The following is a 17,911-nucleotide window of genomic DNA, read 5'->3' on the forward strand; positions in this document are numbered from 1 at the left end:
CTACTTTTAGTGGACCAAATCATACAAAAAATAAGGGATTCCTACTCTAGCCCAGTAGAAAATGGAGTTACTAGTGGAGTACAGTTGCTTTCTCAAAGCAATGTCTGAGGCTTCCCTGACAACAAACCAAAGGAGATTAGAGAAAGACAGAAATAATTCAATAGCTATTTTCAATGCATTATATGAAGCACCGGGGTGGGGGGGGAGCATTTATTTGGGGGAACATACATATTAAGGTGCCTCTAGCCATAAGAAAAGCTGTCTAGTAAGCTGTTCTGTTAAAAAAAAGGGGGGGGGGCAAGACAAACCTTGCATGCCTGAAGAAATTCTTACAAAAATGAAACTTCACTTGAAATATCTGTAGTTTCTTCAAGAACAGTTCAATAAAAGACTCAGCTACTAACCCATTAAATAAAATCAACATGTATTTTTATGTACAGCAAAGGCACAACTTTGAAGAATTCAGAGTAGGAAATTCACAGGCAAAACATCTTTATATGCAAATTACTAGCTTTAAGTGATGAACTGTCAAATTCATCAAGTTCTGCTTCAATAAATGAAGACTTTGCCTCAAACTCTCTTGCAGCTTTACTAGTGATTAGGGGTCTAATGACAGTTGGAAAAGGGAACGCACCTGTATCTCAGCAGCTTCTCCAGGAAGCCCAATGTCCAGCCACTCTTCACAAACAGCATGAACAAAGATGCCAGGCTCAGCACCCAAAGCTTGGCAAAACACACCCCTCTGCCCGCTGTGCAGGGAGAGGAGCAGCGCAGCAACGTCTTCAGCAAGATTTTCCAGTTTGTCAGGGCCCTGAATTTGTAGAGAAATAGCTATCCAATTAAAACATGTGCCACCTACGTTTTGCAAAGTCTCTTACAAAATAAAGGCTTTTTCAGTCACCTGAAGCCAATGGCACTGGGTGCCACCAGTGCCCACCCTCAGAAGCTGCCTACAGCTCGCACCCTGAGAGGGGGCATGCTGAGCCAGGCCCCCACTGTCGGCTGGCCCCATGCAGCCCCCCACCGCTCGCTGCAGAGCTGCCAGGGCTTGGCGCAGGCAGCCAGGCTGCCACCCTGCTGCTGAACTGGCCTGACTGGGAAATAGCCCCACTTTTTTTTTTTTTTTTTTTTTCAAATTAAACAGCCAGGGCAGTTCCTCCAGTCTGGGTCAGTGCTGGGCTGCACCAACAGCGGCACCACCACCGCAGCGGGCGTAGCACACGCAGCAGTGACTTAGGCTGCTGTTGCCATTGAGTACTTTGGCATAGCCCAAGTATTTCTTGTTCGGCTCAAAGGAATTGGCAAGAGCCAGGCATTCCCACAGACCCTAAGCTACTCGCTGCCTGCTTGCTGTTAGGTAACTAGGGCTAAGCCATTAAGGCTGTGCTCCGTGGCAGCTTAGTCCCATGCAAATCCAGACTACTGATCTGGGTTTCCAAACAAGTCTGCAGAACGTGACACACTGCATCTGTGGCACAGCCCAAATGCAGGCTGGGTGTTTGGATACCCCCAGTATCTGTACTTAGCACACCAAATCTGAAAACTTTTTGAAGTTAGTCTATTAAAAGATAATGGCTCTTACTAATGCCTTAAACAAATCAAACTGACTGCAGCTTTTGATGCCCAAGCCTAGTGTACACTGTAGCTTAAGTAGCTGTAGTGAAGTTACCCAAATGTTTCCTATCCTTTGCATAAAGCATTTTTTCAAGTCAAAAGGTCAGTTTGTGTGGCACTTGCAAAACAAAACTATAGGTATCCGAAGAATAAGCAACACAGCCAGCTGTCTTTTTTTTATAAAAGTATTTTTAATAAACTGATGGATTTAAGATGATAGACAACTTGTTGCCATGTACAGGTAACAAAAGTCAAAATTCTTTGAATTTTATACAAATACTATGAAGTACAGTAAACTTGAATACAAGTTTACAAAAATTGCGTCAGTGAATATTCAGCTTGTAATCAACTTCCAACAGTGAAAATTATCATGTATCAATAGTGATCAGAATTGCATTGCAAGTTTTAGAAATAATCCAACTGTATTTTTACCAAGCCACTCTGAAGTTACTGGTGCATACTGACAGTACATTGGATTTTTTTTTTTGGCTTGCTGAACAGAACATGGCATTAAAAGAAAATGTCTTTGAGTTAAAGAATATAATACGTATCAAAAGTCTATCTTATAGAAAATTAAACAAGAATGAGAAAGTAAACAGAGCAGAACCCTGAAGTAGTGAATTATTTTTCTACCCGTTTTGATGGAAAGACTCCACAGGCATCCAGCTTTCTCACAGCATTTTGGAGTGTTCTAGTCCTAGCACAGTGTGGTCGTTAGTAGACTAAAGTAATCCCTGCTTGGCAGTAATGCTGGTGAAAGGTAACTTGCTCTATTGCTAACAAATAGGAGTAACCACTGGCAGGGTGACTTCTTTTAGGCATCCAGTGGAGGCTGAGTTTACAGCACGTGATGGAAGATCAAAGCTCACTTTGATCCAATACCGAACAGCCTCCAGGGTTCAGGTGTCAGTTTCCTCATACGATTTACAAATGGATAGTTTTGAGAAAAAAAGAAAAAAAAGAGCATAAGACAGCATTTTCACCTGTACAGCTATCAATAAAACAAGCATTTTTGTTACAAACTTTCCAGTCTGCTTTATAAAAAATATTCTTAGTTTTACTTCTAAATAAAAACTGTGCTGTGATCTGTCACTGTTTCTTGCATTGTACATGCTGTAGTTGTGTGTGTTAATGAAAGTGTAGAGATTTGTGACCTAGCGCTCTGGATATATTAGAAGCCTATAAAGCTGATTTTGGTACATAAAAGTTAGGTAGCAATGAAAATTCATTCTATTTATTCTTCCTAAAGCCTAGGAAAAGCTACAGTACATTGCTAGATCAGTGGCCTCAACCCTGAGCTGAAATAAAGGACCTGCCTTGGCCAAGAGACTTAGTCACATTACTACCACAACTGCACAGCAGAGACAAAATAACCCATCCATGGCCTGTTGCCTTAGCTGTAAGTAGTGTGATATTTAATTCTGTAATAATGCTTGAGAGTCAACTGGAGACCACCTTATTCATTTTCACTACAGGAAAAAAAAAAGAAAGAAAGGAGAACTCAAATTCAGAGATTCAAGTGAAGGGGGAAAAAAAAAATCAGTACAGATAGCCAGTATGTCCACCTTCTGGAGATGAAACACATACTGTAGCTAGTGGTAGACATGTCAGTTGATCTCTTTCACTCAGTGGGAAATGATTATTAAACACATACCAAACTACAGTTAAAGAGACCTCTACTATTATTCCACTCTTTCTAGAGTCTCACTTGATTTTTTTTCTCCTCCTGTTACCACACTGCATCACAGAAGATCAATGAAAGCTTAGAGAGTTTTACAAAGGATTCAACCCAACTGCAAGCAGAAAAGCTTCTGCCCATTTCTAACATGAACTGGAGCTGGTCATCATAAGAATTCTTACTAGAATATAGTCTAATGCACCTTTTTGAGGGTTCAATGGCACTGACTACCCAAGGCTAGGAGCATTCGTAACATTAAGCATTCTTGCCTCCTAAGATCATTTTTTTCATTTTAAATAGCAGAAACTGTAGAGTTAGTATTCCATTCAGTGGAAAAAAATACACCCAGAAACAGATTAAAAAATAAAGCTCCTAAGAGTCGTTTATACTTCTAGTAATGCACGCTACTTTGTGAGCTGATCAGTTTACAGATGGTGTGGTTTTTGTTACAGTTTAAGGCAGCAAGTCTTAAAAAAAAATACACAAGCTCACCTCACTCATGGTTGTGCTACTGTATCCTTATATGCACAATAGAACCTCACTAATTCACACTAGTGACTGGAAGAACCATTAATTCTCTTGATAAGTGAACAAGAATAAGGCATTCCATTATATATTCTGATCACTAATTATAATTTAGCTCTAATTATAATCCACCAGCAAACATACTTCTGTATTTTACAAAATAACATCCTTTATCTTCAGATATAATTATGTGTGCAGATTAGTGGGTTCCGCTGTGTAAACACACAGGTGCCTAAGCAATTTTCAGGTTTTTCTTCATTACATCTGACAAGAAAGTTAATGCCACAGATAGAGACAGCGGGAAAATAAATTTGGATTTCTCCATAATTTGTGTGGGTATGCACAACTGGTCAGTAACTCGTGTCCTGTTTGAGCTATAAAAGTTTACAAACTCAAATGAAGCATAATCATCAGCAGAAAGCAAGGCCATTCCCCCCATAAATGGCTTGCGTATTACACTAGTTCAAACTACATTAAAAAAAACCCAAAAAACTAACCGCCCCCACAAAACACCCCTCCTCTCCAAGTACTAACTTTTAAACATAAGTTTGAAATGAAGTAAAACAAACAGCGAAATTTGCTGATGCTTGTAACAGGTGGTATTCACACATCTAAATCCTGGTTGAAGTAGACTGTAAATACAGAAAGAAGATATGATGCCTATTCGAAAACAAGACAACTACATGGCAGAGTTAAAACAAACAAACAAACAAAAACCCCTAGGGATTAATGTGCATCGTAATGAGATTTCCCTTCATATGTGCAAAAATCCACAGTTTCATTAATGTAGAGGTCATACTTCTAGTAACAGATCTTGGACAAAATCAGTCTCCCTACATCCTGGAATCTACCTGTTTACATCAGCCACTTTAAGTGCACAGTACCCTGTTCACATATATAATATTCAGCAGTTTCTGGCATTTTTCAGAAATCTAAAAGTCACCTGCCTCAAATCTTTAAAACAAAGGGGAGAGTTCATCCAGGGCATAACRTCACTGCCTTTGAGTTACTCCAGCAGTTAATCAAACTCGTATTCTCTCTTCTTTCATGGTGGCAGGAGTCCTTACAGGACTTGTAAACAGCAGTACACAATACTGTAAACAAATAATTAACGTTCTGCTTTACACAAGATGTTAAGTTAACCCAGGTCTACCAAACAGGTGAAAATGAAAAGGGTGGCTTCACACAAAATCCTTCCCTTTTCTCCCAGCAATTCTTTTCACTACATAAATAATCCTGAGCTGAAACACAGGTTGATGAGAGCCATTTTTGCATATAGATACGATATTCTAGAGTCAGCTCTCATGTTCTGTCAGGAAGTCAATTGCCATAGAGATTAAACTGAAGTATTTCAAACCATTTGTTACTTTGGAGGAGGACTTATAATTTGGTGTGGCGTCCAGTTCTAGACGCAGATGCTGAGCTTGCCAAGGAAGCTGATGCTGCTGCATCCTCAGCTTCCTCCAGCTCATCGTGTAGCTCCTGGCTAACACTAGACTGGAGCGCTGCAGGAGTTAGCCATTCTTTTGGCAGGCAGCTCTGGAGAAATGGTATACAAGAGCTGAAGTAGGCAAGACGATTCACCCATCGTGGAATCTCTTTTCCACACAGAATCTAGAGGGAAAGGAGGAACAAAAGATTATATTTGTATTATGGATTCAGCAGTAACAAAACTACATTGCTGTACAGAATAGCAAAGGCTGCAAGAATCTTACAATTTATATTTCACAAACACCAGTCAAGAAGCACCTAAGTTAACTGCACTAAGACAGCCTCCCAGTAAGCAGCGTCCCAGCTCACACAACAGACTTATTTTGTTTTCGTTGTCACTATTCAAGGAGTGAGCTATTTTACTTAACATCCTCCGTATTCACTTTTGATATTATTTACTCCAATACAAAACTGGAGAAAATTCGTAACTACTGGGAACACTACTCTGCTGTAACTGAATAGCATTTAACTTGTAATTATATCCTTGTTTTTATAGTCAACTTGAACACAAACTAGGCAAGAGAAAACAGAAACAACATGGTCATGGTCAAAGAGTATGGCAAAAGCCTGGCCCTTTAGGCCAGAATTCATGCCAACTGCAGCTTAGTCAGTCTCACCCTACCTACACATACCACCATTGCATAAGAATCATCATTTCAATATAATTTTCCAGTACCACTAAAAGATCAAGCACAGTTTATACAAAATGTAGTCTATACAAAAAGTGTGCCAATGACTATTTTGGAAAAAAGGAACAAAAGTTGTATAGACATTTGAGAAAAAAAATCCTTCTTGCTTGAATGAGCATGAGAATAAATTCTGATACACACAGACTGGCTTTTATAAATAATACTACTGCCATTCCCATCTTTGTCCTGGGGTACTTGTTCCTGCCCCTTTCCCTTGTGTAAGTACAAGCATGTGAGTGATCAGGTATTCAATTGTATTGGCAAACTGATCAGGTTAAAATAAAGCTGAGGGGAAAAAACAAAGCCATTCAATTCCACAACTGGACACTTTGCATGACCACACAGGTGTCTAAGTGACCAGGACACAGTTGTTGGCAGAGGGATAACTTGACAAAAGCCTCTCCAACAGAATATCAAGGTTGTCTGTGAAACTTTGATTGCTTTGCTATTCTTCAACAGTATTACATAACTCTTCAAAACATTTTTAGTGTGATAGCTCTGTGAGGAAATTAGCTGGTGATTTCTGATAAAATATTAAGATGTGGTTCTGTCTTTGGAAGTGATCTCTGAAATGGTTTTGAACACTTGTGTTATGTTAATACTTGCTGTACTAGGTCTCCCGATTAGGAATGCAGCCCTGCTGGAACACAGACTATGTATAACAGCAATATTTAGCTTTTTGGCAGCATAATCTTGCTTTTTGGACATAAACACAAATAAAGCTGAAGAAACGATGATATTTTCCCAAGGTATCAGAAATAGAAAGTTGGAAATTATGCCAAACATAATCCAAAGGACAGGAAGGAGATGATACTTTGTAGCCACCTGGAAAGCACCTTTCTAGAAACCCAGGTGTTTGTTTACCTCTGATAAAGCTGATGAAAAGTGATTGCAGTTTTTGTGCATTAGATGATAGGCATTTCCTTTGAATTCTTTTCCAAGCTCTTCTACTATTTTTTCTACATCATCTTCCATAAAGTCAGTACTGCCTAGAACCACAGCCTCTCTAAAAAGAGAAACAAATTGATTAGAGGATAATCATGCTTCCGTGAAATAGGTGGATCACTGTTCTCCCATTGCCCCAAATCACCCCACTGTGGGTGGTGTGATCTTTCTGCCCTCCTAGAATAACAGATTCCATTTTACAGCACCATTTTCATCTTCCTCATATGAGACGACTTCCTTGCTGACTGTCTCCCTGTAGCTCACTTAAGTTCTTTGTGACTTAACTCCTAGAGCGGTGGATACAATTTTTCCCTCCTCTCCAAAGAGACAGCTGGGAAGAGAGGAGAGTTGGTAATGCAGAAAAGGGTCAAGGCAACCACACTGAGGAAGTGAAGAGGCGACACTGGGAAACCTCAGAGAGCAAGGTTTTTCAACTTTTCTTTGAATAAAGATTTCACTAGCTTGGGAAAGTTACCTTATTATATATATTGTATGAATAATAGAAGCTAGCTACAAATCTACATAATTTGTACACATTTAAGGAATTTGACTGTATGCTAAAGACAATATTCTTTGTTGTAGACACTTTTCACTGCCTCACCATCTTCTCCCACCTTTTGTTGCTCAGGCAAAAAACTAACTTCTCATCAAGTCAGAAATCCTGACATGCTATTCAATATGTCTACCTTCAAAAAATAAATGCAACAAATAGCCTTTTTAACATGCCTCCTCCAAAGCAACAAAATAAGTATCTTTCTTACTTAAATTTAAATGTTTCTCCTAGCTCAGAAGCATTTCCTGGCGAAATTTCAAATATTCCAGAAAAAGGGTAAGGATGACCACCATAAGCAAATTCTGAAAAAGAAAGCTCACATTTAATAAAGCCTGCATAAAATGACAGTAAAGAACAGCAGACCTCCTTTTACTGGAAGATCACCTCATAAGAATCTAAAGCTGGAAACTAGATATCTTATTTATACRGGCAAAATATGCAAGGAGTTGGAAGTGTATAGTTTTATTAGCTAACAGTCAACCTATGTAAAAATTTAAAAGAGACTTCTTGTGTCAATATTCAGGTTAAACCTTTACAACTTCACGATAGGTACATACTGTTTTCATTGTATAAGCCAGGACTTACAAGTTAAATTGGAAATCCAACCAATGTTCTTTATATAAGCAATCTTTAAATGTACACTTACATATTTACATATTAGGGACTCAAAGTGCTCCATCTTCAAACGCCCAATGGCCTTGCTATTCAATGCACACTACAAAACTGTAGTTTTGCACACTGTAAGTGTGGCAGTTAGCACTGGCCTAACACATTTTTGAATTTCTTAATTTGCAGGAGTTAAACTGTACTGGTAAGTTCTTTAATACAACAAGAAAGTAAACCAGTGCATGACTTACTGAAGTCTGCATATAACATCTACTGGCATAAGCACCAACAGTTTGGGAAAATATCACAGCATACTTGAACTTCCTTCTGTCTGTAAGATAATGCAATATGCCACACCCACATCATAACAACAGCTTTAAGCATGACTTCACACTTCCTTTCCCCAGTACTCATAATACATCATCCTCCAGGTCTAGAGCTCACTTTTGTGGAAAATCCTTTTTACAATAGGTTAATAAATAAAGTTTGAAGTACTTAGAAAAATACATGTCACTGTTCTAGTAGTGGTATGGCCTACGATATGAGAAAGCCATTATAATCTGAACAGGAAGGGAGGCACACGTATTTGGCACAGTTCTTGAACTAGGTTTCAGGCATGACACTGTCAGGAGTCAGGTCCTTCTGGTTTGGATTAGAAGAAATTCAAATAAGTTTTAGTAAAAAGCCCTGTATTTTTGTCAATTCTCCAATATTTTGGTAACACTTGCAAATCCAGGCACAATGCTACCATTATAGTAGCTGAAACATCTATATTTTAAGATACTTTCCACAGTCTGGTCTTTGGAGCACATGACACATCTTATACTGCTTCCCCCCAGTCCCAACCACATTCCAAGAAAAGAACTCAAGTAATTTTTTCTTTTTTAAATGAAATACTTTTAGCAACACCATCATCTCAGAATGTGGCTTTACTGTTAGGTAGTAACGCCTCAGAGCTGAGCCTGTGCTACAACATACTCAGAAACATCTCTTCTGGCAGCAGTGGGGATTGAAAGTGGCCTAAGCAAATCAGGAAGCTGCATTCTCAAACTACAGCCTATTTAGCAAAGTCAGAATGTACTACTCTATTTATCAGAAGTATAACTTTTGTAAACACACAGTGTGCATGAGATCCCCTTTAAAGAAACTTTCTCTTTAAAAAACAAACCAACTAACCTGCTAGTAAGGATCCAAAATAGACTTTACTGGGCACCATGCATTTCCAGGTGCCTCTCTGCAACAGATTACTGTTTCTACAGTTAAAAATTAACTCCTTGTACTAAGTGCCAGCAGAATACTGAGGAAACATGATCTAACCATGCTTACATGAAGCATAAATTTGTTTTAACAACAGGTATTTGGAAACCTAAAATAAATATTGCTATGGCTAGCTGAATAAATTGTACACTTTTTCATAGTTGTGTAGCTGTATACAAGAATGCAGGATGATGGCCAGGTTACTGGTATCCAAGCTTTTTTCCCAGAGGCAGAAAAGATGAGAACTTTAAGAGAAAACTGACAAACAGGTTTTGGGAGCCAGACTTCCCTGAGGGCACATCTGAAAGATGTTTTTTAATAACAGCTTAACCAGAACAAAGAGTAAAACTATGCTTTTCTTGTACATACCTCGGCCATATACCTCTATACCTGAATGGAATACTCCGATTCCAAGCGAAGAAGTATATTCATTCATCCAATACTAGAAGGAAAGAAGAAGGAAAAAGGCTGTAGTTAGTTTCCAATACAAATTTCTCCTCTGATAGCAAACTGATGTGTGTTTGTCCCCCACATTGAAAGCATAACAGCTAACCACCAAATGAAACTGCACAAGCCATTTTTTGAGAACAGAACATGCCATGAAAGTTATCCAACTATACACAGTCAATTAATTCCATTAGGTTTTACTTCAATGTTTTAGTGCTGTCAAAGGAGATCACACTTGGGAGAAAACCAGATCAACTTTGTTTTGCTAGCAAGTTCAGCTTACCAAGTTTTCCATCAGGTGGAACAGATACTTACTAGAATCAATTAAAGTTATTTTGCAGGAGCATTCATTTATTTTTAATTTTTTTTTTTTTTGGGGGGGGGGGAAGGTGGGGAGCATCAGAAAGTAGGATTGTAGTATACATACACTGGTTATCATTTATAGCAATGACCACACTTCTTTGCTCATAACCAGGTGAGCATGAGACACACTCATAGATATATGAAAGATGAACTGAAATTACCTTAGTGTATTTTGTCTTTGAATACTCAATTAGGGGTCATCATACATAAGACTAAATGGTCTTCAGGCTCCTGATGCATCTCTCTCCATACATCAGGTGTAACAGTGTTTTTGCAAAGTCTAGTATCAGTTTCCAACATATCACTTCTATGGTAGCAAACAGATCAGAGCTGCATTTCAAAAGAAACCAGGTAATGATAGATTTTAACTAACCCTCCCCTCCCCCTGTCAAATCCTTTCCTTGGCGCTCTCTCTTCCTCACCTAAATAAGCAGCACCGAGGTGCCTATCAGGAGCTAGCAATTACCCTCAAGACCATAAAGGCTCACAGAGTTCCGAAAAGGGAAAACTTCAAAATTACTGTCTTTCCTTGGCTGCATCACCAGCCTCAAAGTTATCAGTCTCCAACCAGTAACAAATTTCAAGTAAATCTTATTTAAAGAGAAAACTCAAACAAAGGCTTCAAAAAGTCTCAGCTGTGTCCTTCTGTTAAAGATCTTAAAACTGAGATGAGCTGGCAAGAAAAGGCTCTTGAAAATACAAAAAAAACATTCTTTTGTCCAATTATTACTCCAGCAGTGGGATTTTTCCCCTCCACAACTAATCTGGTCCCAAAGTGCACCACTGTGAGCTTCTATAAAACAGAATTCAAAGAGTGAGGTCGCAATTAGGATATAGATTTGAGGCAGCATCCCCAGCAAATTAATATTTGTTTAGCAAACAGGAAGAAAAAAAGCTATCTTATTTAAACAAACTGTTGACAGAGTAAGAACTTTCTGATGTGAAGTCACTATTAAAACAGCACAACTAATGATAAAAATGTAAAAGGCCACAGATGTCATGCTTTGTTTGTATGTGCTAGCTACAGTTTGTATATAATTTACAGGGCCGTTACAAACATTATGGCATTCAATGTGCTTTTCTGCAAGCTGTTTTTTTCCCATTAAAAATGATCCACTAAACTTCGGACTGAGAAGCCATTCAAGAAAATCAAAACAAATTAATAGGTCTCAGACAAAGAGACCTATTATTTTTGTGTGAAATTCTATTCATAACAGCTCCATAAATACTGTCCATTGCTGCACATTTTGTAGTTATCAAGGGAAATAAAATAATTGCCCTACTAATGTAGGTTGATATCGATGTAAAGTGAAGTTACGATCATTGAAGATCCATAGGGTATTCCTACACAGGGGAGTAACCAAATTTCTATTTATTCTCCCTCATTTGGAGTTAAACAAACTCTTGATTTTTTTTTTTTTTTTTTTTTTAAACATAGGCATACCCAGAGTTGGCAAAAAGGGCAAGTCAGACCATAAGGTACAATTTTTCAGGCACTAAAAAGGAACATATTTGGCTTTTACAGAGTTCCTTATTCTAAGTATCATCAATCTTAAAACTAATAGTCCCTCGAATTCGGTTACTAGTAGTAGCCAAACATCTGCACACCATGTTTCCAAACTAAACTTCCAGTTGTGCTAGCAGGCACAGGACATGAATGACTACCTGGATAACAAGACAGTAGGAATCTGATGATCTCTTCTTTAGACATGCCAGTTATAGGAATTTTTGTCAACATGAATTAACAAAAGTCAGGTTTTGCTCTTTATATTTATACAAAGCTAAGGGTCACTGAGATCTGTAGATGAATTTTGCTTAGACTGACCTTTACACTTTGCATTAATTTCTGGCTTTGTTAATGCATTGCTGTGATGCTGGAACAGGTGGGGTTTAGATCACTACACCAAGCCACCACCTTCATCTGTTTACATGGCTTACCAATTCTCTCCTTCCTTCGTTCCCCCCAGAAAAGAGCAGAGAGATGGTCCATATAGAAAGACACATAACAAGAAAAAAAAAGGGGGGGAGGGAGGGAGAAGGAAGGAGAAAGATTTGTTAAGACTACCCAATTAACAGGTATGTGAGCATAAAAAAAAAGGTTCTGTTCACTGAAGTGAAATCAAATCCCACATGAAAAGGGAAGAACTACTTAAATGTAAATTCATTTCAGTTCTGAAGCCAGTACTATTTCACACTTTTCCAGCTATTTCAAAATAGTTTTAGCTTTATACTTATAATCAAAACCATAGGAACACTCAATATTCAGTTTGTCAGTAGAGGAAAAAAGTATGTTTGTCTATTGAGAATATGTATCCAAATTAACCTAATCCTTATCACAGCTTTTTGAAAATGGAACAAAAATTACACAAGATGTTCCATAAGCAGTGGAAATAATAAAGCCTATTTTGTTACTAGGCAGGAATAGAGAGAAATTATTCATACTCTTCCCCTCCTATTACCTGTGAAATGTAATGCAAGGTATAGGGAGACAATAGAAAAACAAGTCACCAACCTTCCCATCAATCTATATAGAAACAGACTGGTAGGATGAAAGGCTGGTATAACAAGGTATTCAGCAAGTTCAGTGTTATTCAGGTATACACTTGTTACTACTATTAGCACATAAATACATGGGGCTCACTGGACTACAGATACTGAACACTGGTGGTAAATTAAACAAGTGTCAGCAGCTTTAAAAGAGCTTGCCTAAAGCAAGATGGCATTTCACTTAATATTTCCAGTAAGAACAGAGTAGGTTAATTGAAGATAAAAGAATTTCAATAAGGCAGAATTACTTTCCCCCTAAGAACAGTAATTATATCTAATTATTACTTAATTTGGATCAGCTATCGGAAGGTTGGTCACATTTTCTCATTGAACAGAATGTCTTATCTCACTGAAGAAAAAAATGCAGGACAACTGCAACTTGAAATAGTCTTAATTTGGCTATAGCTGAAAGGATTATGAACAACTTACAAAATAAAGATTGTAAATTAAGAGACATATATACAGATTATTGGTTCAGTAGCATGCAGTAAATTATGGAATCCCAAACTGATCCCCAAAATTACTTCTTTGCTTCTATTACACAAATGGGATTCCTCTCATTTAGTCTTAATACGTATTTTACCATAGTAGAATCTGTGAGAGGCACAGTTCCATATCCTGAGCATTGTGCAATAAGTCAATCTTGTAAAACAGGAATTCATGTTCAATGCAATTATCAGAACAAAAATATTAGAGATGTATTTTTCTATCTGCACAATAAAGTCATGCGCTCCAAAAATACCTTCATTATTTTCTTCAGAGCTTTCATTTATGCTAATACTTCAGACTGTTGCAGGCTTATTTGACAGGGGGGAAAAAAAGGATGTTACTTTGGACACAAAAAAGCTAGACTCCTAAAAATAGCAGTTAGTTATAATGAAAACAAAACGAGTTCTTCAGTTCTTAAAAAACGAGATATCAAGGTCTTCAACTACCCTTTTAATGAGATATTTTCAAAGGCATGAACAGCAGCACATAAATATGCCCTTAAGCTCCTTTCCGTCCATGAAGTTACCAGTACTCGAAAGTTCACTTTCTTGTACAACACACACACACACACACACACACCCCTCACCCCTCTTTGGTTTTGTGAAAAATTTTCTCCTTTTCAAATGAGAATTAGAGCTAAGGAAAATGGAAGGGTCTCTGTTTCAAAACTAACTGACTTGGTCCTGTAAAGAGCTTCACCAGTAGCAAGGTCAGCTAGTGTTCCCCCGCATATTTACATAGTTGTGCTTGGGAAGACAGATGTATGAAGCACCATTGGCACAACCAGTAACAGTCAGGTAACAGCTCAGTTCCTCTGAGAAGAAAGTGGAAAGGTGGAAACATGTCTCAATCTCATCTCTTTTCCTATCAAATACCACAAAAATATCAGCTTGTGGGTTCAGTTTGAGTCTGAAGAAGTTAAGCAATTAACTACATGAATTTCACCCATAAACCGAGAGAAACGCTGAAACAGAGAACACAAGCTGAAGGACTGCTGACGAGGACGGTGGTAAACTACTGTGGGTTAGGGATCAGACTTGGAGATCCAAACAAAGCAGTCAGATACAAAACTGAAATTCTTTTTCAGCATGTTTTCCTGATGAGGTCTGCAAATATTCAGTATGAAAATTCTTTTGCTCCAAGTGAGCTGACCCTGAGATATGTAGTAGTGTAATTAGCAGTTACGAGAGGAAAGAATCTAAACTGCATTGACCCACATAACATACCATCAAGGGGGGATGGGGGGGGGGAACAGCCCAAACCAAAAATCAGATGTCTTTTATTCTCAGCAGATGTTCAGACACTTTCTGTGCCTGCAGAAGTGGAGCTACAGCTAACAGCTTAAAATGAAACCATTCATACAACTGTTGCAATTATAATGTTGATTTCTCCAGCCAGGTGGCTAATGCCAATCCTTTGCTCATAAGAAGAAAAAAATATCCTAATACATCTTCCTCAACAAGAACTAAACCACCTCCAAAAGCTGTGAAAAAGTCAGGAGCAAGCAGTATATTGAGGCACTAGCAGGTATATAATTGGCAGCATTTGATGAATAAACAGAACTACAAAATAGGTTTTATGAAAGGCTCTTCCCTTCCTCCCCCCACTTTTAGTGCCCCAAAGAATATGCTATCATTGATGTCAGCAGGCTTTCTAAATGCAGCAATAAAACCACTATGCAACAACAAAGGGAGGCTTCGTTTAAGTTCTTGTTTCAAACAAGTTTAACATGGATTCAAACATCGTTTAGTGAAAGGGTTCAAGGATGTACATTGAGAGTGTCTTTCAGATACCAAAAGAACCTCTGTTCTCCTTCCCAGGATAAAGGAAATCTGTTTTTCTAATKGTCAAATAACGTCATTATAAAACAACAGACATAGGTAGGGTATTTGCTTAATGGTTTCAGCTTGCACTATATATAGTTTGTGGTGATGTGCAGCTTCAACAAGCACCAGAACTGCAGGCCGATAAACAAAAAGCCATCCCCACATATGATCAAACATCTGCAAATTAAATTTATTTCACTGCTTCTTCTGGTGAAGAAGTCCTTTCCACAAGTGGTGGCTTTAGATACTATTCTACTTATTAATGCAGAGACAGCCCTATTAATCCCAACAGGACAATAAGCAGAGTCCCCAACATGTCCTACTGAAAAGTACTGACACTAGTTTATATGAGCACAACCTTCCTGTTGTTGCATTAAAGAAAACGAAACAAAACAACAACCCCCGCCCCCATCCTAAAATGATGACTGGAGTAAAACTGATCACTAATTCAACTCAGGAGGAATAAGAAGGGAGGATATGGATTGTAGCAAAGAGATTTGAAGAGTAAATGATGAAGGAGAATCATGTGAACACAGGAGTACAGACTGTATAATGCAAAGGCTTGTTGAAATCACAAACATGCACCATCTAACCAAAATGCTATCGTATCCAAAATGAATTTTCCTCAAATGCTTTGTCACATTTCTTTCTAGGCAGGTATTTATATATGAGAGACAGCCCACCCTGTTAGTTTTCACAGCCCATCTTTAAAATGTGCCCAGAGCATACTTCACACAGCTAAGGCAGTGTTCATAAGAAAACTGGATCTTCCACGTTAGTGAGTTAGAAGTGCATCAAGCCTTCGACATTTAAAAAGATACTATCTTAAGAAAAGTCACTACCCAGTCCATGCAATATTTCTATCTTCTGACCAGTTAGCAAAGTATATTTTCCTCAGGCTGCAGAAGTCCTGAAACTGAAGTCCTATTTTCTATTCTGTACAAATACTGATGGTGAATAAATGTAAAACTACCTCTTTTAATGCTACAAGAGCTTCTCCTCTGTGTATTTTTAAACTGTAGCCCAGGTAAATCATGTATATGCATGTGACAGATTATTTTCCCCCTCAAGTCTAACATAAATAAGGCACTGTGACTTTTTGTCATATTGGCATCATGTATGTGCTAAATCAGGCGGGCAAAGACCCCAAGGTTTTCCCCTCTCAGAGAAAAAAAGTCACAGTGAACAGATTGTTCCTGTCTCCAGTCCCCCGTCACTCTTTACGATGAAGGAAAAACAAAATAGAATTAACAGGTCATATTCACTGCGGACAGAACTCAGACACCAGGGAGGGGAGAAAAAAAAGAAAGGAATTCTTTGACTGCCGGGGCATTTGTTTCTACAAGTATTAGTAAGAAAGAAATAAATGACAAGAATCAGACTAGCTACCTAATTTCATACATAATTTTAATTTCACATAAGATAGCTCCCTACTAATTGCCATTGAATACTAGCTTGCTACTCTAGCACTCAAGCCTGAGTATTCCCAAGCAACAAGCTGCATTTCTTCTCTGCCAGCAATCACTGACTCGACACTATTCAAGTTCACCCTTTTAACATGCCAAAAGTTCACTTTTAAAGCAGTGGTAATAGTAAAGCCTATCCAAAATAGGATAAGTAATGCAAACAATGTTACCTGAAACTAGTTGTCAATCTTACTGTCCCTGTATCAGTAGACTCAAAATAGAGTCAGAGGAGAACTAGCAGTACTTGTTCTAATTTCCAGTGATTGAAACRCATTAACGGATAATATTTTCCTAATGTTACTTATCCATATCTCCTATTCTATGCAGGTTCTTACACCTCATTTGTTACCATGGTATTTGAGCAGCTTCCAGCTGAACATGAGACAATACAACAATTGCTGTTGGTGTCAGGAAGATTACACAGAAGAGAGGGAAGGTGAGTTCACAGGATTGCAAAGCAAGCTGAAGCACTCCATTAATTTCTACCAAGTTGTGGCCATACCAAAGTTGTTCAAGAATTCTGGTCTAGAAAATAAATAACAGTTAAAATACTGACAGAGTACAGGCATACCTCGTTTTATTGCATTTTTTTTTAAACAAATTGAAGGTTTGTGGCAACCCTGCATCAAGCAGGTCTATCAGCGCCATTTTTCCAACAGCGTGTGCTCACTTCAAGTCTCTGTGTCACATTTTATACAGTTATTCTAGACGTTTTTGCACACTTAATAGACTACAGTATAGTGTAAACATAACTTTTACATGCACTGGGAAACCAAAAAAATTTGCATGACTCGCTTTATGGCAGTGGTCCGGAACCGGACCCACAATATCCCTGAGGTATGCCTGTACCAAGAATTTTCATCCCTTCAAAGACAGGAGTTATCCCTGACTATTATCCTGTTGAAAAATTACCTCAGACACTTTGATTTTGTTTCTAGAAGCACGAAAGGCAGGGCTTTCCCCCTGCTGAGTCCTGGGAGCAATAAAAGAAGAGGAAGCGCAACTCAGAGAGAAATCCACGTTTTCCTAGCATTCGGCTACTCATTAATAGCAACTACAGCAATAGAGCTATTTCCATCATTGCAGGCAATTAAACGAAAGGGAGCAGATCTACGCGTAACTGCAAAAGAGACGGCACAGCAAACTTTTGTTACGGATGATAATGGATTTATAGCAACTGATAGGCTATCAGAAATCATTTCCCCTCCGCTTCCCGCCAACCTCAGGTTGTCCATTTCTCCTTTTTTTCCTCCTTCGAAGGAAGGGAGCCCGCGGACCACCCTCAATTCAAGCAGGGGACAACTGGAGGAAAGGAATGGAAAAGTTTCCCGGCCCGCAGCCCCGCAGCCCTGCGCGGGGGCGGAGGGGGGCAGCCCCGGCCCGCAGCCACAGGTGCGGCCACCAACGGCCTCCAG

General features: G+C 38.6%; 1 protein-coding gene across 2 annotated transcripts; it reads right to left on the reverse strand.

Moving 5' to 3' along the window:
* Positions 1-1,783: 1,783 nt before the first annotated feature.
* Positions 1,784-15,329, reverse strand: DESI2 (desumoylating isopeptidase 2). Of its 2 annotated transcripts, XM_026082265.1 has the most exons (5): positions 10,330-15,329; positions 9,728-9,800; positions 7,704-7,797; positions 6,862-7,003; positions 1,784-5,431 (listed from the first exon to the last, which is right to left on the reverse strand). In XM_026082265.1, exons 2-5 carry the CDS (start codon positions 9,792-9,794, stop codon positions 5,198-5,200), a joined length of 537 nt encoding a protein of 178 aa, XP_025938050.1. In that variant the 5' UTR covers positions 9,795-9,800; positions 10,330-15,329; the 3' UTR covers positions 1,784-5,197. The 2 variants fall into 2 exon arrangements, with proteins under 2 accessions (XP_025938050.1, XP_025938042.1); XM_026082257.1 differs by having other exon boundaries at positions 9,728-15,329.
* Between the last annotated feature and the right edge of the window lie 2,582 nt (positions 15,330-17,911).

This window comes from Apteryx rowi, unplaced genomic scaffold, assembly GCF_003343035.1.
Source record: "Apteryx rowi isolate R43461 unplaced genomic scaffold, aptRow1 scaffold_117, whole genome shotgun sequence".
NCBI classification, from domain to species: domain Eukaryota; kingdom Metazoa; phylum Chordata; class Aves; order Apterygiformes; family Apterygidae; genus Apteryx; species Apteryx rowi.